Source organism: Alosa pseudoharengus, unplaced genomic scaffold (assembly GCF_046254945.1).
Source record: "Alosa pseudoharengus isolate Yale_2024_CS ecotype anadromous, Long Island Sound unplaced genomic scaffold, YU_APseudo_1.1 YU_APseudo_1.1_scf_22, whole genome shotgun sequence".
Lineage (NCBI taxonomy): Eukaryota > Metazoa > Chordata > Actinopteri > Clupeiformes > Clupeidae > Alosa > Alosa pseudoharengus.
In genome coordinates this window covers 12,256,841-12,284,671 of record NW_027468680.1, presented here as the reverse complement: position 1 = coordinate 12,284,671, position 27,831 = coordinate 12,256,841, and the positions used below count along the sequence as shown (strand labels likewise).

The 27,831-nt window shown below is 42.1% G+C and overlaps 3 protein-coding genes across 7 annotated transcripts; 1 reads left to right on the top strand and 2 right to left on the bottom strand.

Moving 5' to 3' along the window:
* Nucleotides 1-3,924: 3,924 nt before the first annotated feature.
* On the bottom strand, nucleotides 3,925-6,251 carry ccdc32 (coiled-coil domain containing 32). Of its 3 annotated transcripts, none has more exons than XM_076299890.1 (4): nucleotides 6,025-6,251; nucleotides 5,466-5,712; nucleotides 5,200-5,356; nucleotides 3,925-4,969 (listed from the first exon to the last, which is right to left on the bottom strand). In XM_076299890.1, exons 2-4 carry the CDS (start codon nucleotides 5,695-5,697, stop codon nucleotides 4,783-4,785), a joined length of 576 nt encoding a protein of 191 aa, XP_076156005.1. In that variant the 5' UTR covers nucleotides 5,698-5,712; nucleotides 6,025-6,251; the 3' UTR covers nucleotides 3,925-4,782. The 3 variants fall into 3 exon arrangements, with proteins under 3 accessions (XP_076156005.1, XP_076156004.1, XP_076156006.1); XM_076299889.1 differs by having other exon boundaries at nucleotides 6,105-6,251; XM_076299891.1 differs by having other exon boundaries at nucleotides 6,120-6,251.
* Nucleotides 6,252-6,348: 97 nt separating this feature from the next.
* Nucleotides 6,349-10,874, top strand: pcmtl (l-isoaspartyl protein carboxyl methyltransferase, like). 3 transcript variants are annotated; one of them, XM_076300573.1, is made up of 9 exons: nucleotides 6,349-6,645; nucleotides 7,232-7,369; nucleotides 7,473-7,577; nucleotides 7,666-7,697; nucleotides 7,913-8,017; nucleotides 8,157-8,277; nucleotides 8,486-8,571; nucleotides 9,368-9,537; nucleotides 10,007-10,874. In XM_076300573.1, the coding sequence occupies exons 2-9, from the start codon at nucleotides 7,249-7,251 to the stop codon at nucleotides 10,038-10,040; spliced, it is 774 nt and encodes a 257-aa protein (XP_076156688.1). In that variant the 5' UTR covers nucleotides 6,349-6,645; nucleotides 7,232-7,248; the 3' UTR covers nucleotides 10,041-10,874. The 3 variants fall into 3 exon arrangements, with proteins under 3 accessions (XP_076156688.1, XP_076156687.1, XP_076156689.1); XM_076300572.1 differs by having other exon boundaries at nucleotides 6,350-6,688; XM_076300574.1 differs by having other exon boundaries at nucleotides 6,350-6,688; nucleotides 9,970-10,874.
* A 1,642-nt stretch (nucleotides 10,875-12,516) lies between these two features.
* On the bottom strand, nucleotides 12,517-27,831 carry disp2 (dispatched RND transporter family member 2). The gene is made up of 9 exons (XM_076300124.1): nucleotides 27,740-27,831; nucleotides 21,630-22,052; nucleotides 21,522-21,551; nucleotides 21,075-21,198; nucleotides 20,228-20,355; nucleotides 19,720-19,835; nucleotides 19,536-19,633; nucleotides 15,711-19,195; nucleotides 12,517-12,589 (listed from the first exon to the last, which is right to left on the bottom strand). Exons 1-9 carry the CDS (start codon nucleotides 27,829-27,831, stop codon nucleotides 12,517-12,519), a joined length of 4,569 nt encoding a protein of 1,522 aa, XP_076156239.1.

Genomic DNA, 27,831 nt, shown 5'->3' with positions numbered 1-27,831 from the left:
TATACTTCGATGACTCTTTTACCTGGGGACATGCAGCATCAGAATATTTAGCATGTATTTGTATGAATAGTTCACTCAAGTTCAGCTCAGACTCAGTAGCTCCCCCTGTGGAATGGGAGGTGGCTTCTGCGTGTGACCTGCAACTGGATATAAATGGAATCTTAATTGAGCTTTCCTGTCAACCCTCTACTGTTCTTTCATAAATCTCAAGAGGCTATTAGAGATTGTGAAAACACCAAGTGTCCTATAACTCCAGGGCAACAACTGTAATTAGCTTCTCATCTTCACAATGAGGGTCCTGCCAGAGTGTTAAGGTCAATTTTAAACAACAGTCAACGGTCAAATGGCTTCCAGTAAAAACCCACACTTAATGACTAGTCTGCATGATCCCACCAGGGAGATTCACACATGCAGACAGATTAAACCAATCCTTGCATCTTGGTGCAAATACAGCGGAAATCTTCTAACAAGCCTGACTTACCAAGGCCTATTTTGGGACATTGTGACAATCCCTCAACTATGAATGAACCAGTGAGGGAAATCAACATATCAGTATGTTCAGTCATATCTATGTTCCTTACATAATGCTATCAGTATCAATCACTGTTCATACAAGGTTGTGTACAGGCAGCTTTGAAATATTAGTAACATTAATTATAATGCAACTCTGATGTATGGCAACCGTGCCATTAAAGCACCATTAATATGGTGAGACAGGCAGGGGTGCAGTTGTACATCCTCAGATTGGGCTCTGCAATATTTTGTTTTTCAGTCCATCTGCCAAGACCATGTGGCAGGAGGATGGGAGCAATACTTAGCCAAATAGAATGTTGCTTTTTAGCCAAAGCCATAGCCAACATCTCCATTTAGTGAATATTCTAAAACATTCCCTTTCATCATTCCAGGCATCCTGGTTTGCTAAAGGTCACAGATACAAGCTATCATGTGCATAATGCACATGTAATGTGAAACAGCTTCATGGTGATTATTTGAAGATTGCTTAATTCAAGCCTGCTCCCTCATTCCTAACAGTAGCTAAATGAATAAACATCAACAGGATTTTGCTATTTTAGCAACACTGAGTGCAGACTGCAGAGCGTGATGGTAAACTACAACGGCACAAAATGGATGACTTCTTGAGCGACTTTCGGGGCTTTTAGCTTCAATGATGTTACAATTATGGCCGTGCTTGAGAATATACAATAGAATATACAATAGAATAGACAATATTATGATCTCTACCCTAGAAATGGTCGCTTTTTCTCTGTCTATCTGTTCCCATGATATTTATTTTCTTAGAATGGGTAACGGCACAAACCACTATGAGAACGGGGTAAGTTGAGCATAGGGGTAAGATGAGCCACCCCTTATTTCTAGGAAACCGTAAACAAATGTTATCATGTGACAGCATTTTAAGGAAGAGGGTATCATTCCTTACAATCTGTGGAAATGTACAGCACATGGCAAATGTGGTAAAATATATATGTGTAAAAATATGATTTTTTTGCCCTCCAAGTGGACTCCATTAATGTCCAGAGTTAGGGTGATTTAGAGAAAACTTGAATAGAACAATTCAGATGCATTACACCTCAATTGGTGTCCTTTTAAGCTATGATGTGAGGGCTAAACAGAATCATGAATGCTACCTTAGCATGTTGTGAGAAGCATTTTCTTTCTGGGGTAAGATGAGCCACCAGGGCTGGGGTAAGTTGAGCCAGCTAACTAGTACTTGTATTGCATCTGTAAGATTTTTAAGTTTGCCTTGATTTTGTGATCTCATTCTATATGGTTCCTCAGTGTTACTAAGAGCTAAAGAGACTAGACAGAAAATTAATCTGACTTATTGAAGTCAATTAAATGGGTGAATTCAAAGGTAAACAGGTGCAAAAAATGTTATAGGCCTAAACATGTCTTGGCAAATTCTTAGTTAAATGTGTTTGTTACTGTTTGTAGAATTATTAAATTATTGTTTTAAGAAAATAAAAATGTTTCACCTGAAATCTTTGTTTTGGACCAACTTGCCCCACACCTAGGCTCATCTCACCCCACAAATGGGGTAAGTTGTGCCAGAAGACCAACTTTTTTGCAGAGAGCATATCTCTTTACCCTTATAAGTTATCAAAGAGATGTTGTAGAACACTTTGGGTTTTTATCTGGTGTAAAGTTTACAAAACAAAATCTCTTTGACACATTCGAATGATGAAGAATGTAAAAAAACCCGTTCTCCCCTACAGCTGATATGAAAGTTTTGTAGTAGCCATCACACCTTGATAGTGATGATTGCTAAACACCTGATGGTCAATTAATCCGACAGCTGCAGACTTCACTGACCTCTGTCTGTCACACTACAAAATCCGTTGTGCAGCTCATGACTGCTTGATTTTCATGAAAATGGACATTGTTACAGCATTCAAAACCTAACAAACAGCTCAGGTCAAGCTAGTCAGACATCTGACCTCTTCCAGTTGTCCTTAAAAAAAGGAAACCAAAAATGTATGAATGAAAGATTATTGCATCACTCATTCTTCAAACCTCTAGGAGAGCTTTTTGTCTGAAAATGAGACAGTTCAAACAGCACATCTGTAATTGGTCACTAATGGACACTCACTAGGTGCATGTTGGTGAATAAACATTTTGCCTTTAGATAGCATGACTCATTGGTGTGCTGTTGCGAGAGACGTGGTCCTGGACATGGCTTTCTGGCACAGTGTGTGCGACATATAATTTACTGCCAACATAAATGACTATTGTAGCATTAAGGCTGCCTGGCTATGGCAGCAAGATGGCCAATGCTTTCATCCACTTTGGAAGTGACTTTCCCTTTTCAACAGCAAGTTAAAGGAGAGGGGTAAATGGCCAAGCTGTGATTTGAGACATCTACACCCCTGCTGTCAGATTGTGCTCCAACAAAGCTGAGCCTCCAATTTGGTCTAACCTGTGATTCACTATTGCCCCCCCCCCCCCCCTCCTCCAGAACAGCATTCACTCAAGACAAAGCTATATAACCACAAACTAGTTGCAGACATGGGTGCAAATATGACATTCAAATCAGAATAGCTGTTATATGCTGCCACCACAGAGTGCAATATCAGTGTATCTAGTTTATCAAGCCTAATTCTAGTTTTATATAGGCCTAGCTTTGTTGGCAGTAGCCTACATGTGACGTTATTTAACAGAATGCTATAGTCACAAAGAAACTCACAACACCAAACCAAAAATGACACCTGTTCCATATGCCTATAACATTAACAATGTTGCAGAAGATTTCACGCACATCCATGCACACTAATGCGATAAGTTAAAGGCTACCCGATAAAAACAAGAAAAAAAGAAAAAACATACTTACAAGCTTTGTAATGGTGCTGAAATTTCCTGTCACACTACAGAATGTTTAGCTGTAAAAGATCAAAGGATCTAATGCTTCCACCCGATCAGAGCAGAGTAGCCTATTCAATGACCAGTCCCTGGATTTTAACGCTTTCTCAGATATCCCCGCATTAAAATGACCAAAATCAGTCAGTTCTCCAGTTTTAAGTAATTAATTCAATCAAAAGAAAAATATCTGCAAACAGCCAAGTATATGTCCAACCTCTGTATTTCCGCTGTCACGGTTTCAGACCCCAAGAAATTCCACGTCTCGTTCTCAATTACAGGTAGCCAGTGCAAAGCTGCGCGGTGTGGGGTGCAGTCGTCACGAACGCTCATTGATCTATTTCAAAACCACCCCAGAAGGCTTGCTTCCACGTTTGCAAAAGCAGGTGGTTGGTCATGTATCTAACATGTAACAAACACACCTCACATCTCGTTTTGCACCAGTCTGCAGTCGACACAACAAAATTACTCTGCAAATTAGCCTGATTCATGAAATATGCCTAACTTTGCAAAGAGGATGAAAACCAAGCAGTTCAGCTAAATACACAAGCGTTTTCAAATGTTAATGTTTATTGGTCTCACTTGATAATACCCTAGCTCTGTTTGACGGAATACCATTGGTATATAATAATTACAAACACAGGTTTCTAAGGACTAGTCACTTAACTCTAGACTCTTGCTGTTTGACCCCTAAATTATTTGCTGATGAATGTATTATCCAGAAAGTGAACAGGTGTCAGGTACTTTACATGATAATATTTCACAATGCTGACCTCTAGTGGCAAGCATGAATATTTATCAAATTAACTTCACTTGCAAGTAGGCCTACCCTCTGTAGGTTAGTTTAGCTAAGAAGACCTAACATTACAGCATTCAAAACTGTTTTTCTTTTAACAAATGTACTCTTCCAGGTGATTTTAATACTCAAATATAAAACACAAGTTAATGACATCCATAATATACAGACATCAAAGTATAATCCCAACATGGTTTTGTGGATTTACAATTACAAGCTAAATGCATGAGCCATTGACATGTATGACATTTAAAGGAATTGTGCATAACTGCATCAACTGCAGTGATAAAAACAAACATTACTGCATCATACAAACCTGACATTTAACAGGGAGCACATAATTTCTCATAGAATAATAGCCTTAAATGGTCTTAACAGGGATCGGCTGGCTCAGTTAATGGCCTTTTAAACCCTTATTTGCTGACAAAGAGCATAAACACCACTTATGGATATACATGAGGGAATGAGGTAAACATCTCATCATTGAAATGTGTCTGTGATGCAATCATCTCCTGTTGCCTCCAAATCGGTCAAGGTGGTATCCAGCAACGCCACCACTGCACAGAGGTTTACCTGTTAACCTGTTAAAATGACTGCTGCTGCCAAGACCAAATCTATTTCTCTGGACTTGCGGCCTCATCCATTTGCCCATTGTCCTCTTGTTCTTCCTCGGCCTCGCTGTGAGAGGGGTCTCCACCTGGTTGCTCTTGAGTTTGAGATGGTCGCAGCAAGTACTCCAGCTCCTCTGCACTGATGGCCACCTTCTCAGGGATCAGCCAGCGCTTAAAATGCTCCAAAGCACTGCAAGTATTTAAACAATATAGAAATTAGTAGCCTACAGTGTATAGTATAGTTCCCTGTGCACCACTAGATGAGAGTAATATTGATTTGGCACAGGGACATTACATGGGACACTACATTTCTATATAACTAGCATAATGTACAGTACAAAACATTGCAACTAGTATCAGGCCTTGGTTATTCTGCTGAACAGGTGACCATTACCCAGTAAAGGCTATAAGGCCACCCACCTCTCATCCATATCCCCTCCATTTTGGAACAGTTCTGAAGTCTGAGCATCATGCAGGAATCTGTCCCAACATTCCTTTTTTGCTTGTGAAAGAGACCGTAGCATCTCTCTTGAGGTAACCTCACTTGCCTGGCCCTTGATTCTTTTCAAACGATTTTCTGGAAGATTGGAACATATTAACAATTCATTTACGAATTAACAATAACTGATGGGCCTAGATGTACAAACAACACAATCATAGCAAAATATTAATTTGAGTCAGGGTACCTAAACTGGCTATGTAGATATCAGAATCAGCCATAGGTTCCCATGGACTGAAGGCAGACATTGAACAAATTCCATTCCCTTGTGTGCCGTTTTGTGCCGAGGGTTGGAAAGAATCTGTAAATTGAGCTTTCTCATCTTGGCCCTCTTCTTGAGTCTTGGGTAAATTAGAGCAGATTTCGGACCACAGTTCGCCGCTGGACCTTGCACCCTTGCTTTCAAAGTCGTCGATCATATTTGACCCAACAGTCTGTAAAGTAATAGTTAGAAGTTATTAGTTAATACCAATCGAATATATCTATTATCTTCAGAAAGTGTGAATTTGCAAACCACCAGGCTATTAGCCAAAATGCATAATGTTATATGCCATCGACTTTTGGACCATAGACATAGACTACAATACACACAGCAGGAGAAACATGCCGTTGTTTGCCGTAGCTCCAACGTTAAACATGTTTAACATGATCAGACACCATAAATAATAACGAAACCTTCCTACCAAGCTAGCACAATAAAATCCGTTTTCATAGCTAGCTATCTAGCTGATGTTAACTGTTCTTACCTCGTAACGTTAGGTCAGAAGTGGCTAGCTGATGATGGTTACTTAAAGATACTTCTTGAAAAAACAAAAGCAGAAATCACCATTTACATCACTACCTCAATCCCATGATATTCTGATAGCGATTTCCTTGCAGTGTCTAAATCCGTAGGTTTGGATATAGTCTAATCTAACCTCTGCTAAACCATTAGAAATATCTTATAAAGCTAACCAACACTTCGGAGATTATGTGTGTGTGATACGATTGGTCAATGTTGAAGTCCCATTATTTAACAATCTTTTCTATTGGCTGATACTCTTCCCCGCCCCTTGAGGAAGTATTTTGGTATGTTTATATTTACCATTTGACCCACAGTTAGCTAGCTACTATCATTAGCTATAGTAGGCATTGTTATTTAGTGAGACAGGCTTCCTTCAAAGTATTTATTATATGAGCATTACAGTCTGATTTTGTTGGTAAAATTAGGGAGGCGGCTTTGTAGTTACTGTAAAAAACAGAGCTGAGAACGCCAGTGTTGTTGCCATCTTCTAACTGAAGGCTGGCTAGAAGCTATCTAGAACTAGCTAAGTTTGTGAAGCTGTGTATTTCTTTTTTACTTTTTCAGTCTTTGCCTGAAAGAAAAGGTAAATGTTGAAGATCCCTTGGTCATCGGGGTACATCACAGAGGTAGTCGTTGCATTTATTCCATAAAACCATACACTGAATAAAATAGATCAAAACATAATCTAAACGTGAGGTTTCTAACGCCACGGGTAATTTACTTAGCATTCGGAGTGTTTTTTGAATTGCAATGTTGAAGAGCAAGGGCCCACTGTTTCCCTTTAAAAAATATTTTTGCATGCACGTGTGGCGCATTTCATATTACGCGTTGTTTAATTTACGTGTAACGTTAGACTACGACTACAGCAAACTATGCAACCACACAACTTTTAAGATGTCACGCTGACACCTACTCGCCTAGTTCTCTCCCCTCGGTCCAGTCAGTCACAGTGCATTGACCTTCTAGTGCTCACTTCAGACATTGTGTATGTGTCCATGTCACGTAATTAAATGTCATGTAATTCAAAATATAATGGTTCAAGTGTTTGCTGACTGCGTTATAAATGGAATTTAATGTACATTACATTAGATTTAATGTTAATATTCCTCGTTTGCTGTACTTGCATCCGATGGCAGAAAATATTAAGACACAGTATGATTGTGCATCAGGTGACGGTGCGCAGGAGATGCAATCCGTGCTTCTGCGTCTGGCTGTAGTAGCGGTCCCTATGGGTTTGCTACTTTCCAGAAGCATGGCGTGGATGTCCAGTGGCAAAACTCATGTGGAACTCATCAGTCGTTTGAGAGGTAGGCATATTATGCATACAACTCTTACATGACATATGCGTTGTCTCTCAGAGGTGCATGCACCGCTAATTAGTTATGTGTTTTATACATCATCACATCATAGATCATGGGGTAATCCGCAGCGATCGTGTATTTGATGCCATGCTTGCCACTGACCGAGGGATATACTCCAGAGATTACCCTTATGCAGATTCTCCTCAGTCAATAGGTGAGTTTCAGTTGGTTTGGTCCCTTTAAAACATTTCATGTGTTTTTTGGAAGGGTTCTACCTAGCATTCCCCATGCTCTCTTTTAAGGTTACAAGGCTACCATCAGCGCACCGCATATGGTGAGTGAGACCTGTGATTTATTTGACTCAGATTTAGCTGTTGGCTATGTAGATGTTTTTTTTAGTAAAAAAATAATTTTAAATAATGCATATGAAGGTTGTACACTTGCATAGTCATTCAGGGAATGGACATTGTCTCAACCAAAATGAATTTGCCCTTGACCCAACTTGAGTATGCCAAGGTAATGTGTGTTGTATTTTCCTTTATTCTACAGCATGCCCATGCTTTGGAAGTCCTTAGTGACAAGCTTACAGATGGGGCCACTGCATTAGATGTTGGCTCTGGAAGTGGTTACCTCACTGCTTGCTTTGCCAGGATGGTAAATTGTGAAATGTTGTTACATAATTTTTACAGACAAAGCTTTGAGCGTAACGATCAAGCCCAATATGAATAAACATGTGAGACAATTGCTTAGTTTTCTTACTGTCTTTTTGTAACCCTTACATCACTGCCTGCAGGTAGGGCCGACTGGGAAAGTTGTCGGGATAGATCACATTGATGAGCTGGTACAAAACTCTGTGAGAAATGTTCAAGCGGATGATCCAGAGCTTCTTTCCTCTGGCCGGATTAGGCTTTTAGGTGAGTGGAAATACTTTTACTGTTGTCGCCCTGGCTGTCTCTAATGACCGCAATGCAATGTGATAGCTTTTCCTCTGTGCATAGAAAATCTCGCTTGTACATTTTTTTTCAAAGAAAGAAAGCATCCAGTCTAACATCTCCTCTCTTTGAGACTGATCCTCTGAACATGCTCAACAGTAAATGATGATGATATGTGTTCTTTATTTAGTGGGTGATGGGAGATTGGGCTTTCCAGAACAAGCCCCCTACGATGCCATTCACGTAGGAGCAGCAGCACCAACAATTCCAAAGGCAGTAAGTATTTCCCAGCCTGCATCCTCAATTGTTGGCATACGCATGTAAAAAAAGACACATTATGTTTCATTACCTTATATATATATATATATACCCTACATATTTGAATTCTGTTATAAATCATTCCTGGCTTCTACTGTGTTGTGCCCTTGAGCAAGGCACTTAACCCCAAGTTGCTCTGGGGACAATGGACCTTGTAATATCATTGACATAGTTGCTTTGGATAAAAGTGTCTGGTAAATTAAATGTCCCTCAGAAATTAACATGTACGTGTAACATGTAACAAAAATGTAATGGATGAATTGCGCAATAAAATTGCATCAGATATCTAAATGGAAAAGGGAGTCAAAATAGTGTTCAATTGTGATTTGAATGTTGGTTTGCAATTTTCAGAGCTGTGTTTTTTTGACTGAGGAATACTTCTGCTATTCTGCTGGATAACAACAGTAAATCAAGAGTTTTTAGATATTGAGCATGTTGAATTACCTTGGAGACATGGGGGGGCGGGAGGGGGGCTGTTTATCTGCTTGAATCGTAACCCAGAGAGCCTTCACAGCCTGAGGAGATGAGCGTGTCAAACCGCATTTTGTGCAACAGCCATTCTTGCTCTGTGTTCTCCGCTTTGATGGGGTCATTAGTTTGTATCTCTCTGGAGTCTCTTTTCCACTCTGACTCATCGATTCTGATGGCTCTCTCACTTGGCCGAGTATTTGTTTTGACTGGTCATAATAGCAGAACCTCATCTATGTCAACTCCTAAACGCTCATGCTCTGCGCTGTGTTGTGGCGCTCCTCAGTTGCTGGACCAGCTGAAGCCTGGTGGGAGACTCGTGCTACCCGTGGGGCCGGAAGGAGGGAGTCAGGTTTTGGAACAGTATGATCGCCAGACCGACGGGACCTTCCTCAAAAAGGCCCTCATGGGGGTGGTGTACGTCCCACTTACAGACAAGAACCATCAGTGGCCCAGGTATACATCAACTGTATTTACATGTGGTTTGATAAAGTGCTTCTGGTCTTGGAGCAATGATAATGTATCGTGTGTGTGTGTGTGTGTGTGTGTGTGACTACTGAACTGAAATGATCTTATACTGCCAGTCAATTATCTTAAACTAACACAGTGGGTGAAAAAACATTTAAAAAAACATTTCTACTCTGATTCATTTTCAGTTAGCAGTATTAATCAAAGTATCAGAGTTCTTTACATTTGGAACATGTAACACATAATAGTCATTCCTCTTCTTAATAAATTAATTAATCATGCTCATTTGGAAAGTGGAGAATGAACGGACAGTGAGTGCAGTTGGCTCTGTAAACTCTGTGTTCTTTAGAGATCACCTTAGCGCCTGATATTACCGGAGTGATCTGAAAGGGGCTCTGCTGTGTGTTCTTTCTCCCCCAGTGGTGAGCTCTGACTGCGGTCTGGTTGCCCCTGATAGGTGGCGCTGGTGCTGCAGCTCTGGGTGCCTGTAGGCCAGAAGGAAAGGCTTGACTCATCCAGGCTCCGAGCGCTGCCTAGCAACACTTGCAAGCCCCCACCAGCCAGCTCTTGCTCTTGCAGCTCGTCTTCCCCCTCCGTGCTCGCCGACCATGACAGAAACACAAGGCTGTAGTGCTCGATGTGAAGATGATAATGTTGATTGAGATCAGATAGTGAGTGAGCACTGTGATGCTTTGCAGTTCCTTCCCTTTTATGTTGGCAAGTTGAAAATGTCTAACATGTGGCTTTAAGGGAAACTGATTTGGCTTCTGTTTTTATGAGATTCTTGATTTATTTATTTTTTCTCATGGAGGGGTGGGTTTCTACCACCTAACAAACACAAATAAGTTTAGTGTATGTGTTCATAAAATAGCACATTGATTGATGGTCAACAAACAAAGATGTCTATTTGATGATAGGGCTGCAACAATCAATTAGTTGTCAACTATAAATTAAAGGCCAACAGTGACTGTAATTGGTAAATCGGTTATCGATAATTTTTTAGGAAAGGAAAATACCTAATTTGTCTGGTTGCAACTTCTTAAACTTGAGTTTATTAGCCTGACCTACTCCTCTATGACAATAAACTAAATATATTAATCAAACAACTAATTGATTAATTGAGAATATAATCAACAGATTACTCAACTATGAAAATAAACGTTAGTTGCAGCCCTATTTCATGATGGTGTGAGACTGCTAGTCTACTTAATTAATTTGTAAATGTTCATTGTAATGTTTTGTCCTGAACGACTACAGACTGAAAATTGGCTGTACTTAAGTTGCGTGTATTTCATATTTATAAATAAAGTAACCGTATCATATGAGTGTATCTCCAGTGATTTTTGTTGAACTACTTGCTTAGCTAATTATTAAGATGGCATGTGAACTGCCAATAATATAAAAGGAAGAAGTCAATTATTATTCATGAGGGGCATTTTGTGATGTCATTTTCCTGCGACAACATGAGAGCAAAGGGAATCCGGTGACAGCAATGCATGTGAGTCTTTGGGGCTCAGTAGGAGAAGTAGTTGTATATTTCAGGAACTGTTTACAACTCAAGGAGCTGATATACACCCCTATTTATGCAGTTGATAAATTAGTGTCCTCTTATACATTACACACAATTGACATTCTCGGAAGCGTCGTGAAAAGGGGGCACGTTTCAGACCTTTGTAGACTTAGAGCGTCCACAGCCTTGTTGGCTGCTAATGCTAATTTCGCTAAAGAGAAAGGTTTGCATTCAACCTTAGACGTCAATAATGATAGTCGTTTATCTTCACGCTCTGTAAATAAAGTTGGCTTATTCAGCAATATCCACAGCGCTGCCATTGACGCGTACACCACAGAACCACGGGAGATTAACTTCGCAGTTGTAAAGAGAAACCGCTCTGATCCAGCCGATGATAGAATGGACCAAGATGTGAGGGAAATAGGCGAAAAACGTAAGTGTGAAAACTCGGACAATCATGAGAAAACCAGTCGCAAAAGGCGAAGAGGACAAGGAGGAAAACAGCTCCGTCCTGGCGAGAGATATGTTCCTCCACCTCAAAAGCGCAACCCAGGCGTCAGTTTCAGTCAGGAACATTTTGACGAGACGTCATATTATTTTGATGGAGGTCTTCGTAAAGTTCGTCCTTATTATTACGATTTCAAAACTTATTGCAAAGGACGTTGGATTGGCAAGACACTTCTGGAGGTTTTCAGCAGTGAGTTCAGAGCTGAACCCTTGGAATATTATCAGAAAGCAGCAAAAGCTGGTCGGATTCGGCTTAACGACACTCCCGTTGATGACCTGAATATCATCCTAAAGGTGCACTACATCTTCATACTTCAGTGTTGTATGTTGTTTATTGATGATTGAATTATATGGCTTGTGGAATTAGGAGACATATATCACTAACTATGTGTAATTTGATGACCATACCAAGATGGAAATATCATGACATTCATAAATGAATATGATTAACTTAGCCCTGTATTGATCTTTCATCAAGAACAATGATTTGATGAAGAACACAGTCCATCGCCATGAACCACCTGTGGTTGGTCACCCCATTGAGATTATTGAAGAGAATGATGAAGTTGTGGTGGTGGACAAACCGGCCTCGCTGCCAGTGCACCCCTGCGGACGATTTCGACACAACACTGTCATCTTCATCTTGGGGAAGGAGCGAGGTCTCTCTGAACTTCACACTGTCCACCGTCTGGATCGCCTCACGTCCGGAGTGCTGCTCTTCGCCCGCACTCTAGAGGTGTCAAAAAGGCTGGATCAGATGGTGCGAGACCGAGAGGTGAGTTACGGGCTTCATCTAAGCTACTGGTTATGAACCAGAAAGGAGGCCCTAGCTTTATTTTGTTAATATTTAAGGCAAACTGTGTAGAACAAATCAAGTGGACATGTAAACGATGGTAAAATGTATTCCGATTCTGTCTCTTGGTTACCTATATCAGAATGTGTTTTGTTTCTCAGCTGGAAAAGGAGTATGTGTGTCGAGTGGAGGGAGAATTCCCAGAAAAAGAGCTGGTGTGTGAAGAGCCCATCCTCGTTGTCTCTTTCAAGGTTGGTGTGTGTCGTGTGGACCCCAAGGGCAAACCCAGCCGCACAGTGTTTCAGAGGATAAGCTGGAATGGCCACTCCAGTGTGGTTCGCTGCAGGCCTGTCACTGGACGCACTCACCAAATCCGTGTCCATTTGCAGTATCTGGGATACCCCATTCTGAATGACCCAGTGTACGGATCCTCTGCCTGGGGCCCTGGACGAGCCAAAGGTGGCCTGATTAGCATGACCGATGAGGAACTCTTAGAAGCCCTTGTCGAGGAGCATCGCTCAAAGGAGAGCCTGCATTTGTTGGACCTATCTGATGAGGACCTGAAGAGTGGAGGAAAAGCTGTGGCTGCAGAAAGTGCTGCCCAGGTGGACACCTGCTGTGAGAGTAACCAAGATGGACCCTCTGATGTGCCACATGCACCAGCTGATATGTCTCAGTCAGGTGACAAAGACCATAAAGCCAAACAGGCAGAAGAGTCTGAGGGGGAACCGGTCACTGAGATTGTCTCATCAGGGGACGCAACACCTTTATCCGGTGGTTCAAATGCTGGGACAGATCCTTTGTGCCGAGAGTGTAAGCTTGTCCGACCTGATCCCACCGAGAAGGAACTTGTCATGTACCTCCATGCCCTGAGATACAAGGGACCTGACTTTGATTATTCCACCTGTATGCCTGACTGGGCGAAGGAAGACTGGGTTGAAGATTAATGATGCCACCTTTTTTATCATTGTAAACAAGATTCCCATTTAGGTTGAATTAGTATGCATTCATTTTCAAAATATAATCTGGTTAGATATCCCAAAATGTATGATGACATTTTCCTCTGTTCTAAAATTCTACGTTTGTGTTGAACCTAAGAGAATTGTCAGAGCTTATTGATGAGGAACATTTCAGTTTAGCCTAAAGAGCTTGAGAGCAAAGTATTTCTGTATTGAATCATTGGCAGTTTTTTTATGAGCTTGGTGACCTTTATTATTTTAAATTAAAAGGAACTCATTCATTGTATTTTGACATGCCTCATTCAATTGATTTTAGCTAATGATTCAGGGAAAGTTTTTTTCATGAATCTATTGGTCGCTAATAGCTTGGTTAGCACACAGAACTTCTCAGTTGAAATTGAAAGTGGGTCTGGACAAAGTTCATTGACTTAACGACCTCCAGCAGGGGCGTAACTAGCATTGAAATTGCATTTAAATTGGTGCATTACATTTTTACCAAATCGGTTCAGAAGTGCAGCAATCTTGTAAACGGAGGTTTTAAATGCAGTTGTATACAATTCTACGTCCATGCCGGATTTGCTATTGTATTTGCGTGCTCGTGTTTAGGGACATTGGAAATGGGCTTCAATGCCCTCTTAGTCAGACGGACTTGCAGGGCAAATCCCAAATTTGCCAAAGGTTCGTATGGGTATTTCCAGGCTTGGTCACTAAGGGAGAAAACAGGTGAAGAAGCCTAGTTAACTAAAACAATTTCAAGAAGAAATATGAAACGTTATTGAAATTAGTGTTTTAATCAAGTATCTTCCACAGTTGTAACCTGTACAACTTCAAGTCTGAAAATACCGTTTTTCCACAGACTAGTTCTTCTGCAACATAATGTAAAGTTCATTACTTCTAAGGCAGGTGAAATGTTTTCATGAATTCAAGGGCTGCTGTTCTCAGCATTGTCAATAATAAACTGTAAGATAAATTTACAGAATAAAACAAACAAGACCTTTGGTTGCCACACTTGACAAACAATAAACTTGGCACTTGGAAAGGTAAATAATGGCATCATTAACATACACTAATATTTTTTTCTTAATCACACTGAAATCATAGTCGGCTCAGATATACGTTTAGCAAGACAAAATGCTGTAAATGTCCTTGTAGACTTTAGTAGACTGGACTGTAAAACTGAAACTCAGTTTGCATAGTGTGTGAATATCAATTTTGTATACAGTGAGATAATGAATCATAAGAAATAATTCAACATGGGCTCAAGCCTTGAGAACATCAAACACTGATGGACAATACATGTTTCGTAAAAGAATTTCATTAAGCCTACAATATAGCACAGCACACTTATACAGACATCTTCGTGTTTTTTGTAAAAGAATTTGATGGATACAATTGTCCTCAACACTTGCATTAATAGAACACACATTAGTACGCCAGGACTAACTGACAGGGTTACATGGTCGCTATCAACACATCTGAATCATTTGGCACATGCTTAAACTTGCTGGTTGAACACTTTACCCCATATTAAATACACCATACAAACATTGGGAATCCTTTGCATTGTCTCTTCTATGGCTTAAAAGGTTTCATACAATTAAATGCCTGTTCACAAGTTAGTTGAAACCAGATTTCTTGTGAAACAATTTCTGTAATAATACTCACTCTTACTTTAACCATTCACATGACAAAAATACGCTATTACAATTTAACATAGATATTCACATTTTAAATAAAACATTTCATATATCCATGGCACATAAACTCTAAACAATAACTTTCACATATATTCTTTAAACCTGTATTGTTTCCTCATTCTGTGCACCTTATAAAACCTTTGAGTGAAAAGGCCTATGTGATCCTTGGAACTAGCAAAAGTCTTGAGTGTCCAAATTCACATTCATAAAGATGGCATTCCAGTGAGATAAAATATGTCTGTGATATCTTTACAAAGGTGTAAAGGTGTCTGTTAAAATGCAGTACAAGGCTTGGGCAACATGCTCATTTTTGAAGTCACAGCATGTCAAGCACTTGGTAGTCCTTGAATAGATCCATTCAGTAGTGCTCACACATTGTAGTTTTCTACTGGGCAAGAGAGACGTTCAAGTTCATGCTGATTTTATCACAAGATATCTGTTTTGCCAGTTAACTGGCTGGCTTGGTCTTCATGGTATGTAACAGTCTATATCTGACACCATCAATTTATGAAGTATGTGTACAGTGCTCTTCTTTACATCTACAGATTTGTCAAGAAGTCGCCTAGATATCCAAGGTGAGATTTGCAAGTGAGATTTTTGCTGAGAATATTTTGCAACAAGAGTAGTTGTGATCATGCTTAAAGTTGGATTGGCGAAAAAGTTGGATTGGCTTTCATTAGCTTTTGTCTTCTCCTCTCTTAATCCATACGTCTGGCATATCAGGCTGACTGTTTGGCAAAATAACTGTCAGTTCACTCTGGCTGGTCCTTCCCCGACCACCTCCGTGGGAAGGTGTATCATAAACATTTTCCTTAAGAGAAAGTCGTAGGGTGTCCCTCTTCCCATTCAGGTGGCCCGGTTGCAACTCTGTGTCCGGTTGCAACTCTGAGGTCACTTGTGGGAGTGAAGCACCAGGCTCGATGTCACTCAGGCAAGTCTCGTTGGAATCCTCCATTCCCTCGAGTGAGCTGTGCGACTGAGAAGAAAGCAAACGCTTATGTTGATCCTTTTCCGTAACACTGCAGGCGTCGTCATCGACCGAGAGCAACCTCTGAGCTCTCTTGCTCTCTGTGGTCTGGCAGACAGCAATGTCTTCCATACTGGAAGAGGGTGAGGATGATATGGACGCGTTCCATATCTTGATTCCGCCACCTTCACCTCTGCACTTTTTGCACCACAGTCTTTCCTTGGCCAGGTCGCCTGTGGGACGCAGGGTGTTCTTGTAAGGGGAAGAGGTCTGAAGAGCTGGAGGAGGGTTGCAGCCCTTGAGGTTCCCACTGCCTGTCTCTTCACTGTCGGCCTCCAAGCTCACCCTGTCATACTCCCTCCTCGGACTCAAGCCACAGAACTGAATGTCGTCAGAGAGTATAGAGGGTCTGTTGGACAGCTTGCTGGTGCAGGTGCTATTCTCAAAGCTGTCGCTCAGCTGGCAAGCGAGGGGTTGAAGCTCATACTGCTCAGGGTCCCTGACGCTCCCAGAGGCTCTTGGTCTATGGTGTTGCTGGTTTGGGCACAAGAAACTCCCTCCTCCAGCTCCCTCCTGGTTGAAATTCTTCCGGACTCTTGGTCCTGTGCTACACCCAAACGCCCCATTGACTGCAGTGTTGGTTGAGGCAGTGTCAGTTGTGGTGCAGGTGGACATTATGTTGTCAGTCATCTTCTCAGTCGTGCATGGCAAATATAGCCGTCCGCAGTTCTTCTGTGGACCAAAGAAACAGCACAAGGACTGAAAAAAGAAAGTTGCAAAGCCACATGCTACGCACTTAACGAGGAGTAGGTATATCCCAACTCTTCGGAACAGTAGGGCGGTAGCTGGCAGCATGACTACGCCCACACAAAAAAAGGCTCCAGCCCCGGTTGCCACTGGACAACCCATCCTCTTCAGCGAGTGGGCTACTCTCCCAAGTCTCTCTACATGCGGAGCCAAACTGTATGAAACACAATAATTGGCCACAAAGTCCACTGAGAGCCCAGCAGCGGCGGAGAGGAACAAAGCCTCCATGCCAGTCAGCTGCCATTCTAGCAATACCAGCAGGCCTACAGTGACAAAGACACTGCCACCCACTGCTGCAGTCCCATATAAACTTAGTGGGATGTTCCATGTCGTCAAAAGTAGCATGGCTAAGGTGAGGGCAATGGAAAACCCTGCCACTTCTAAAGTCTCTGTGCTTAGACATTCTTGCAGGTCGTATAATGTTAGCTGGCTCACAAACCAACCTTTGTGTAAACCCAGCGGGGCCCCTGATATTTCCTCCTCAAACCAGGACTGGATTTCTTGGTAGACTTGTGTGGTTCGCGTGAAATTGTAACTGTACATGTATGAAGTTTTCATGACAATGATGAGTGCTGTGACACGGCCCTCTGTGTCAAAGCGTACACCACTACTCTTGGGGAGATGTCCCTGTGAATGCTGTTCTGCCACCATCATCCCAAGGCATTGTTCGAAAACACTGGGCGGGTATGGGAATGGAATGTCATTGCAGCAGAAATGAAAAGCATCCTCACTCTCGGAGCAGCGCCGGATGGACACCCAGTGAATGAGCTGCTCCACGAAACAGACATTGTCCTCTGTCTCCTCATAGTCATTGGAAGCTTGCAAGTAGAAGCTCTGGTTTTGTATTCTTCCACAAAGGTCTCTGAGCCACACCTGGGACTCAGGGTGGGTCATGTTGAACTCTGTGTCCATGATCAATTTGCTGGCACTTTTTGGGTCAAAGTGATTCCCAGTATCAGTTGGGATGACACCCCAGACAAGAATCAATGTTAAAGGTTTGTCTTCCCCCCTCCATTTGCGCTCAAACATGAACTGGTGTTGGTATTCTGTGTCATATCGCTCAAAAGGGTGGCTAGAGCGAAACAGCTGAACTCCATGATTGTCCGAGATGGGTAGCTTCATACCTGGGCCTGCACAAGATATGTACGTGCCCCCTGCCGCTAACACTGCAAACCAGCAGATCCAAATATACCGAAACTTGACCACTCCACATGGCAGTATCTTCAGAAAGAGTATATTGGATGTGTCTACCAGTCCACGCTTCAATCCTCGCAGCTTCTGCCCCATGGTGAAGAGGCAGCGTTTCCTTGAGCTGTTGTCCCAGAATCCACCAGGGCGTTTTGTGCAGCATGGCTTCCATCCTGGCCCTGAAGCAGCAGTTGCTGCGGAGACAGTGTAGCGCTCATGCAACACTAGTGCACAGGGGAGCCAAATGAGGGCAAATAGTGTGTTGATTAGTGATGCGGTGCCCAAGAACACAGCAAAGCACCTGATGGCTGTGATGCTACTAATGTAGCCTGAGAAGAACGTGGCACTGGAGGTCAGGCCTGACGTCAAAATCAGGCACGCCATTTCTTGGAGGACACGGTTCATTCTCTTCTCTATGGAGGCGGGTGGATTATGGGACAGCTGCTGGAGCCAGAAGTCAAAAAAGATGTAGGCGTAATTGGCACAACTGCCAAATACAATCAAGACCGCGCTCAAGTTAAGAAAAGGAAAGAAGGCTATTCTGAAAGCAACTTTGTAGAAGAAATAAGAGGTAAGAAGGGAGCTTGTGATTGCCAGTAGTGACAACGCAGACAGGAAGAAGGATCTGGTATAAAGAGCCATTGTGAAAAATAGCACAAGCACGGCCAGAACTGGATAGACTGAGTCCCGAATTAGATAATACTTGAAAAGTGTCTGTTTGATGCCCAAATCCATCCCTGTTATTGTAGTCTTGTTGTATGTTAAGTCAATTCCCTCCAAGTGGCTTAAATAAATGTCAATCAATGAGTCCCCTTTCTCCAGGGGCAAAAACATAAGACTGTACTTCAGGGAAGGCACCTGGTATTCGACAGTCTGTGGCCCAAGAAAGTCTTTGTCCACCAGAAAATGCAGTATCTGGAAGACAGCATTCGAGTGCTTGCACTTGCTCGGTACTGACGCACAATGGCCATGTTTGTCTCTCTCCGTGCACGACGCGACCAGATGACCGTTGTGGTAGTAGGGGGCACAGTGTCGAAGCAGACTCAGACTGCCTGAGACCTGTTGGGTAGTCAGAGTGAGGCAGGAAGAAGCGTTGGTGAGCAGGACCAGGTAGTTCCCAAGGGACCAGCTGGGACAGCACTCCCCCCTCGAAGCAGAGCCATCAGCATCTATCCGGACACTTTTGCAGATGTCTTGGAAGTGAGGCTGTGAGCGTATCTAAAAAAAAAGATGATAGGATTAGAACTCATCTGCTCTTGTTGTGAATTTTAATGACCTCTTTTCTGAACCTGAATAGATTTGTGTATCTGTTATTGGAGCATTGAGTCTGTATTAATAGATGTTAATTTTATTATTGACAAAGTAGGCCTGGTCTCATTAGTGGCATACTACAAACAGCCCTACCACTAAGATTTTAGATAGAGGGACAATATTTTTTGAAGGCAAAAAAGGTAAATATATCTCCACATCCACTCCAGCACCACCTTTAGACCATAAACCTTTGCTAGCCCAACATTCCCCCCTCACCCCTTTCGACAGATTAGCAACGACTGCTTACCAAGATCTGTTCCATCTCACACATGGAGTAGATTGCCTTCAGGCTCCAAAGACTTGCAGAGTCCCCAGAACGGAAGACCAGTTTAGCATATTGCTCTCCTGTAAAGAAAAAAACAACAACAAAATGAGTTATTGCTCTCATTATGACACTGTTCCTAATCAAGCGAAACAGGTAGCCTACATACCAGGCGATTCACAGAAGAATTTGTGCTGAGCATTATCTCTCTCCAGCATTCTCCTCAGACGTGATTTGGAGTGCAGTTGGAATCCATCAGAATCTGGTTCATGGCCTTTCCCATGACTGCAAAAGATTGATAAAAGTAAAATTGCAACATGAAAATAATTGTAACCATTTATTGTTTGTGGCCTGTATAAATCTAGTCTTTGATGGATATTGGCTGCTTAAATGAGTGCAATTTTTCCTTCTTTCTGCCTTATAAGCCAAACACTGTTTCACCATGATAGCATCTTAATGACAGTATGACTTGGGTTGAGTATTAAGTCAGTATTATTTGGACGGCTCATTGAGAAAAGGCATTACAGCAGGCTTTCTACCAGTTTTTCCCATCTGTTGGTATTGCTTGTGAGATGTGCCAGCCCAGCCCTTTGCTCATTTCTGATGTGTAATTACATAAGCTCCCACAGTTAGCCATGGCCTTGTCATGCATGCACACAGCCATTTTTGTGCAGTACCTCCCAGCTGTCTTGTCTGCGAGTTTGCGCGGCATGGGAGACAGTAATTTTCCAGGGCCCGTGTTCTGCTGCAACTTGGTCCAGGCAGAGAGTCTTATTCCAATGTCAGTTCCACGAGGCTCAAATCCCTGCATTAAACGATCAAAGGTGCGGGCTAAGGCATGAAAAGAAGGGGGGGGGGGGGAGAGACAACAACATCCTACCAGCAGCATCCTTTGAGGCAAGCTAACAATGTACTGATTTTTTTTTTCCTGAGGAACATCTGCACAACTGAATACAAATAGGCCGTTCCCTGCGTCCTCGCAAGGTTCATTGTGCCTCTGAGGAGGATTATGCTAATTTAGTTGAAAGGTACAGGAACTAATTACGCTTTCAGCAAAAGCAATGGTGGACAGCACGGTGCATGTTTATATGCACTTATCTCTATATAGGGCTACTAATTTTGGGATTAATTGATGATATACTGTATGCATGAAATGTATACCTTTTATTTATTATAAAACTGCCATTGGATAAAAGTATCTCCTAAATAATATGTAAATGTAGATATATGAGTACATTGGAGAAATGGCGGGAATTATTCCGTAGTGGCAGGAAAGACTGTTGTTGCATAATTAGGCAGTTTCATTTTTAAGTTGGCATCGCAAAGCCATTAAACCAGCCTCTGCACCTGCTAATTGTTTTGGAAAGGCAGAAAACGAGAACGTGGAAGGAAGAGGCTGAGAGAGAGAGATAGAGATGGATTGGGAGAGAGACACAGAGGAAGACTGAGGGAGAAAGAGAGAGAAATGGCCATTAGTTTGACAAGAGCCTGGCACAGCATAATCACCATGTCAGATCCACTCACCACCAGCGGGTCGGAGAAGTCTGGAAGGGGTCCCATCAGCAGCCCAGCGAGTGAACAGCTCAGCAGAACCACCAAGCACATGACAAGGACTGTCATTGGGTACTCCACAATCACCTGGGTATAGCTGTCTCAGATGCAAAATGCATTTGAAGATGCATGCACAGGGAGTATGAATTTTGTACACATAGATTTCATTTTCAACAATGCAACTATACAATAGCTTTTAGCCATTGTGGTCTGCATTTGTCATTTTTTATGCATTTGTAGTTTTATACATTATCATGTATACCACACTATGAATATAATATGGATGTAATTGTGTATATCTTCCATATCATTTTTCTCTATTCTTTATCTATGTATGAGCAATAGGATGAAAATCACATTAATTTCTGCACTCTCTCTTCAATATACTTCAAATTACATTTTTAAAATTGGAATACTGACCTTCTGGGGATCCTGAAGGGCCCATTATTCCTGAAATAGAAACATAATTGTATGACTTTTGGTCTTATTGCAGACATATTTAAAAGAAATGTCAGGCTGGCATCTCACCTTACGGTCACAACATGGTGCTGAACTGGCTTAATGTTGCTGCCGTCATGTGACCCTTGCAGCCAATGGCAGCGCACCGTGGCCGCTGTGTGCGAGGGGCTACAGCTGTGCACTGTCTTCACTGTGCCAGCTCCCGCGGAACAGTCTGGAAGCGAGACGGCAGCGACTGGGTGCGCATCCTGACAGGCGTTGGTCTTGCCCGAGTGCTGGTGTTGGTGATGCGTGGAGTTGCTGGGGCATGTTCGGAGCTGGAGTGAGGGGCTTGAGCAGCCTGGGCAAACCTGATGGTAGAGCTTGCTGGAAGGAGAGGGCTTAGAGAGGCTGAGGGTATCCCCGGGCTGGTCTTCGTCTCCTGCAATCAGCACCATCTGGGACTCCGACTCATGGGTGTCCGGTGGACACAGGGAAACCTCCGGAATGTCACTGTCGTAGGGCAACAGGCACACATAAGTGACCGACATTAGGGATCTAGCATTTACTTCATGTAGTTCAGAAGAGCATGTATTTCCATCATTCAATGCTTTTAGCAGTGTTATCAGTGTGTGAAGCTCCTTGTGAGTTGGACTCTCGATCTGAGGTGAACTCAGTTTCAATTTGCTGCTGGAGTGAGGACGAGGTGTTGTGCTACTGCTACAATGCTTGAAGGCCCAATTAGGTTCAAAAGAAAGACTCCATCTGCTTGACTTGTCAGCACACATGAGGCAAGTCTGTGAATAGGCAAACCGGGGCTTCTCATGATAAAAGATGACTTATGTTTCACAGCCCGATTGCACACAGATCATCGTTCTCTCAGAACAGGGAAATGTTCACGTTGATGTCTTTGACTTCTGTTTCTCATGAGGACTAATTAAAGGCAGGAGATGTAAGCGTATTATAAACGTCAATGGAAGAAATGTTAGATTTAGAGATGTAAAAAGCTGTGTGTTAGCTTTAAAATGTTAAAGTAGTTTAGTTTTTTTCTTTGGCCTTCTTGAGATGGGCATTTTTATGTTGCACAGTATGAGATAGCAGATACTGTATGGCAGGATATGGATCAGACAAAACTCTAAATGAATTAAAAGTTACTCTCCTCCCTTTACCTCTCTCTCTCTCCCCCCCCTTCTCTCTTTCCATCCCTCCTTGAGCTTGGTTTTATGCTTGCTTGTTTTGCAGAGATGAGAAGCCAGACAGCAGTGTCTGCATTACCTAGGTGATAGAGTGTGCAAACAGAGTAGCGGAGTATTCGTAGCCTTCAAGGATATCTGACCCATGCAGCAAATTAATCCCAACTTCATTTGGATTCAGAAAGACAGATGTTTCTTTAATCATGTTTTGAGACATCTCTCTACACCCTCAGAGGTTCTCCCACAAACTAATTGTGTGTTTCCTAAGGAATAGAGGCAAACGGTTTTGCATCGCCAATTTTAGTATGCAAATTGCACCTTTATCTGAAACAAAACAAATAAGTTTGTATGTCACAACACATAATTGCCTCACACTACAATACTATGGGGTTTACTCCAGAGATTATAAAAAAAAAAATCACTCTTGCAGGGCCTGAAGACATAAAGGTAGTTTTCCATTGCCATCCATCTGAGAACATGCAACTCTATGTGGTCCTTCTCTGCAGCATTGTGGCGTAGCACACACTGCTCTGACAGGGTATACGGGAGCCTCTGTTTGTACGGAACAGCATGCGGTGCCCTGGATGCATTTCACTCTCCACTGAACCGCTTTACTGTCTGCGACGGTAAACACTCTCGCACACTCGCTCGCCGACTGCGACTAATGAAGCCGGGGGCTTAGGACATGATGCACTGACACTGGCGGGCAATTTGTGCATGCTCTGGGTTAATTATTGAACAAGGAGGTACTACAAAACGAAACAATACCTCCAGGTAAACGTGCTCTTCAGTCACTGTCAATGGGTGGACCATGGTGTAGCAACATCAGAAGGGAACTCCCAACTGATCTTCTATCTGTGCGAGCAACAACCAACATGGGCATGAGAAGAGAACAGTTTCTCATATGAAACTTGTCCTTCTTTCACCTAGTGTGAAATGGATGTGCTGCTGTGGTGATAGCACATCGATACCCATTGATTTATAGTTACCGAGTGGACTCTGTGCTGGTTACCATGCAGTGTCAAGCTGTCAGTGCACTAATGGCAGCTAAACACATCTCATGGTTTCTGACTGCTCTTCGACGCATCCGTAGTGGAGTGTAGTGTGCTTTTCATGGCCAAGATTGGATATCGATTGTTGTGGGTTGTGTTGATGGCTGAACGAGCACTGTAAATGTTGAGCATGTGGCGCTCGATATTAGAATTCCCCGCTATCATAAGCCTGACACAAAGGCCAACTCAGCAGTTCTCTGGTGATGCATATTGGAATAAAGAGTACCTTGAAAGGGAACTCTTGGAATAAAGGTACAAAAAAGTACTATCAGTGCCATCCCAACAATCCAGACGAACCTTTGATTATGTTTTATATTTATAATAGTATTGTATGTCATCTGTAATTGTTTATGTCAAAATAAACTGCCAAAGGGTGGATCTGCTCTGCATGCCAGAGGGATACAACAATCTTATGTGTTCTCTTTCATATTCACTCACAAATGTGCTGAGAGCAAATATATTCCCAACAGACAGTACCATCCATAAGTATTTTGAGATCATACATAAATCATTCTCAGAACATGTTTGCAACATTCGCCCTTCCTTCAATTCCAGTACCCCATGTCGCCAATCCGGAGAGCAGGTCCTGCAGTGCAGAGTTTGTCATAAAAATCAAATGACGCAGGGAGGAAAGGGCACAACTCTAGAGGTTAGCTGTGCTCCATGCTGTCACATTCTCAAATACACCCAGTGGTTGATGGGCCTCTCATCCAGACTGTGACTCAGTCACTGTCCCAAATTAACCCTTGGTGCACCCACTTCCTGTCCTCACTCCATCCTACTACGGAATATTTGTGACCTCCTGTTTTAAAGTTCTCCCTTATTGAAACACTTATATATATTCACACACACACACACACACACACACACACACACACACACACACACACACTCAAACACACGCACACCACCCAATTCAACAAAGGAGATGAAATAGGCTACAGATGGCATGAGAAGATCTCATAGCTCTCATTGCATAGTTCAAAGTAGCCTGCATGCGGTCTTAAAATCTCTTCATGTTATTCCACTGACCATTAATAAGAGTCTTGGACAACATGTAGTCTACCGTCTGATGAGGTCAGTCTGTTAAAGAGATCCTATTATTCCCCAGAATATAGATTTACATTCTTCAATGTTCCAAAAGAATTTTTCACCCCCTGTTTATCCCCTGTACAACCTCTGTCTAAAACACCCTGTAGAACTTGTAAGACATTGTGTGCTTTTTCATTTCAATCGCACATGGTAATTCACACATTTCAATTGGACGTGATTGATGTGCTCATTATTACCCGCTATGTTTGACTGCCAAAAATCAAATCGAATCTGACCAAAGCTGGAATGTCGATTGTTTCGTCTTCTGAACAGGAGTTGTGAGCATGCTCAAACTACACAACAAATCGAAGAGTAATTTGGCCCGAGTTAAACGTTTGTCGAATCCGACTGATTCTGGGCTAAAGTCAGGTCAAAATCGCACAGCTTGACAAATGAGAAGAAAAGATTATATTCCAGAATCTTCAAACTTGTAAGTATTCCAGAATTAGTAACTAGCCTATTCCAAAATGTTCATACTCATTGGTATGGATAGGTTTTTGGGGTAGAATTCCAACATTCAAACTTGTTGCAAGAGCAATAAGGAAACTGAAAAGGGCTGGAAAACTGCTGAAATACAAAGAGGTGGGAAGGATGGCTTGTTTGAGACAGATTTACTCCCTCCCTCTATCTACTTATCCCTGTGGCTTTGTAACTTAGGTAATTTCTATACATAAAAACCTATATAACACACTACAGAAAAAGCAAAAACTGACATATTGACATATTGCCCTAGGTTTGAAGAAACAACATTATTTTTTTCATTTCTTTGTGTGTGTGTGTGTGTGTGTGTGTGTGTGTGTGTGTGTGTGTGTGTGTTGTAAGCAACAGATGAGAAGAGAGCATGAGGTTTTGGTGAGCAAATCAAAGCCTTTCCAAAACATTAGCAAACAACTGAGCCATCTCTGCACAATGGCTCTGAAGCTACGCTCTAAATGTGACTCACAGAGAGCTGCTGCCATGATGGTGGTCCCCCCCCCCCCCCCCTCTCCTGCGAAACACACACTTCTAAACCAGAGTAGAAAATGTGCAGTGCCATCTGTTTGCTATGATACTAAGCACTCATCTATGGAGAAAAACTTCATTATCGTCCCCATCATCTTTAATGCAGGAAGGAATGAAATGAAACCACAAGGCAAAATACACAATTCCTGGTTCAGAAGGGGTTACAGGTGCTCTGGTTTAATTCAAGGGAACAAGCTTGTGCAAAATATGCTGTCTGCTCTGTGAGACTAATAAAGTCAGCCAAAAGGAGTATTGCTTGAATTTGACATTGGAGACATAGGTTTATTTTGCTCTTCTCTTGACTTATATAAACACCCCAAGAGGATTTTTCCAAATATGATAACTCTTCCTTTTTTCAAACCTTAAAAATGCATAGTTTCCCCAGTATCTATCCTCTATTTCCCTTGATCCACATGAAGCATTTAAGGTTAGTAGAGCATGAGTGCACCTCCTGCCTAATCTGCTGTGGTAAAGCGTGTATAGCCCCCTATCCCATAAGAATAGAATGCCTGCTTCAAGACTCCATGAATAACTCAAGTGAGGAATTCTCAGAAATGATCTCTGAATAAATGGTCATACTGCCTCCTGCCTATCTCATGTCTCCTTGCAAATATGACACGAGAAGTGTAGTAATACTAAAGTCTGAAGCTGGGATCGTCCACCTCTGCCCAAAACCCTTTCCTTTAAAAATTGCTCATGGCCAACATTTTGGTGGTTAGCAAGATGCCCTATTACCAGAGCAAAAAAGAAAATGAGAGAGAGAATAAGGATGATTTTGAATTCTTTTTATAGTAAGCTAATCTACCATGCCCCCAAATAACCACTGGAACATGCCACAGTGTCTCTGAAAGTGTTGATCGCTGCAATGTGTGTAGGCGTCTTTTTATCCATCCAAGATACGAAGATCTATCACTTTTACCATTATTATGGTATTATTCTCATGATGAATGCTAAACATTCTCTATGATACATTTATGAACAGTAACTTTAGAGAAAACCGACTGGCATCAAGACGATTACCTCTGACAAGACAAGCTTTTTCAACTAGTCTTCTGCATGAAAGTGATGAAAGTGTTCCCAATCACTCCATCCATGCCAAAGACCTGTTTAGCCTACTTATTATACTGCTTTTAACAAACTGGATCAAATATTTTACTGCCACTGGTGTTCATGAAGGTGCATGAGATCCAAGTTGTCCCAGTCTACAAGGTGTAGATTGTTGAAATCAAATGTGATTATCAAATGTGAACACCAGTAGCCTATCAACAGTATAGGCCTCCATTATATCCATAATTGCTAGTCTTTACAGGTTTAGATCATTTGTAGTCTACAGTCTATTAATTCCATTAATGCTTCTACTTTCATTGTGTGTGTTGTGTGTGTGTGTGTGTGTGTGTGTGTAATAGAGAGAGAGAGACGTTGTGCAATAAAACGAATTCCGGGATGACCAGGTGGTCATGCACTGTCTGCGGAAGCGACGTTCTTGTTATGTCCACTGTTTGGTTGATTGATTTAAGTGACAGCTTCTCCTTGCGTTCTGAAAAGATCTGAACCTGCCACTGCTTGTCAGCGTAACAACCGAGTGACACCGACCACTCAAGTGCATCACTGACTAATTAGCCTCGTGCTGAAATAAAACTACGTTGCTTATTTAGGCTATGTGTATGTTATCAGCATCCTCTCCAGAGTCTATTATAGACATGGCTGTATCGATCGTGGATTTACATTTGAAGACATCTCCAGTAGCATTTGAAACGAATAACGCAGTCGAATCGAGGACAATATCAGATCGCTACCATCACCAACACACGGAATTATTGGAACGACCACATAGGCTAGATAACTAAAATAAATGGACTACCTTTGAGATGCTTCTTGTACATGTCTGTCTGCTGTTGTCGCATCCATCGCCTCAGCTTCTGTGTTGTCCTCGGACACGGAGCCAGCATCCAT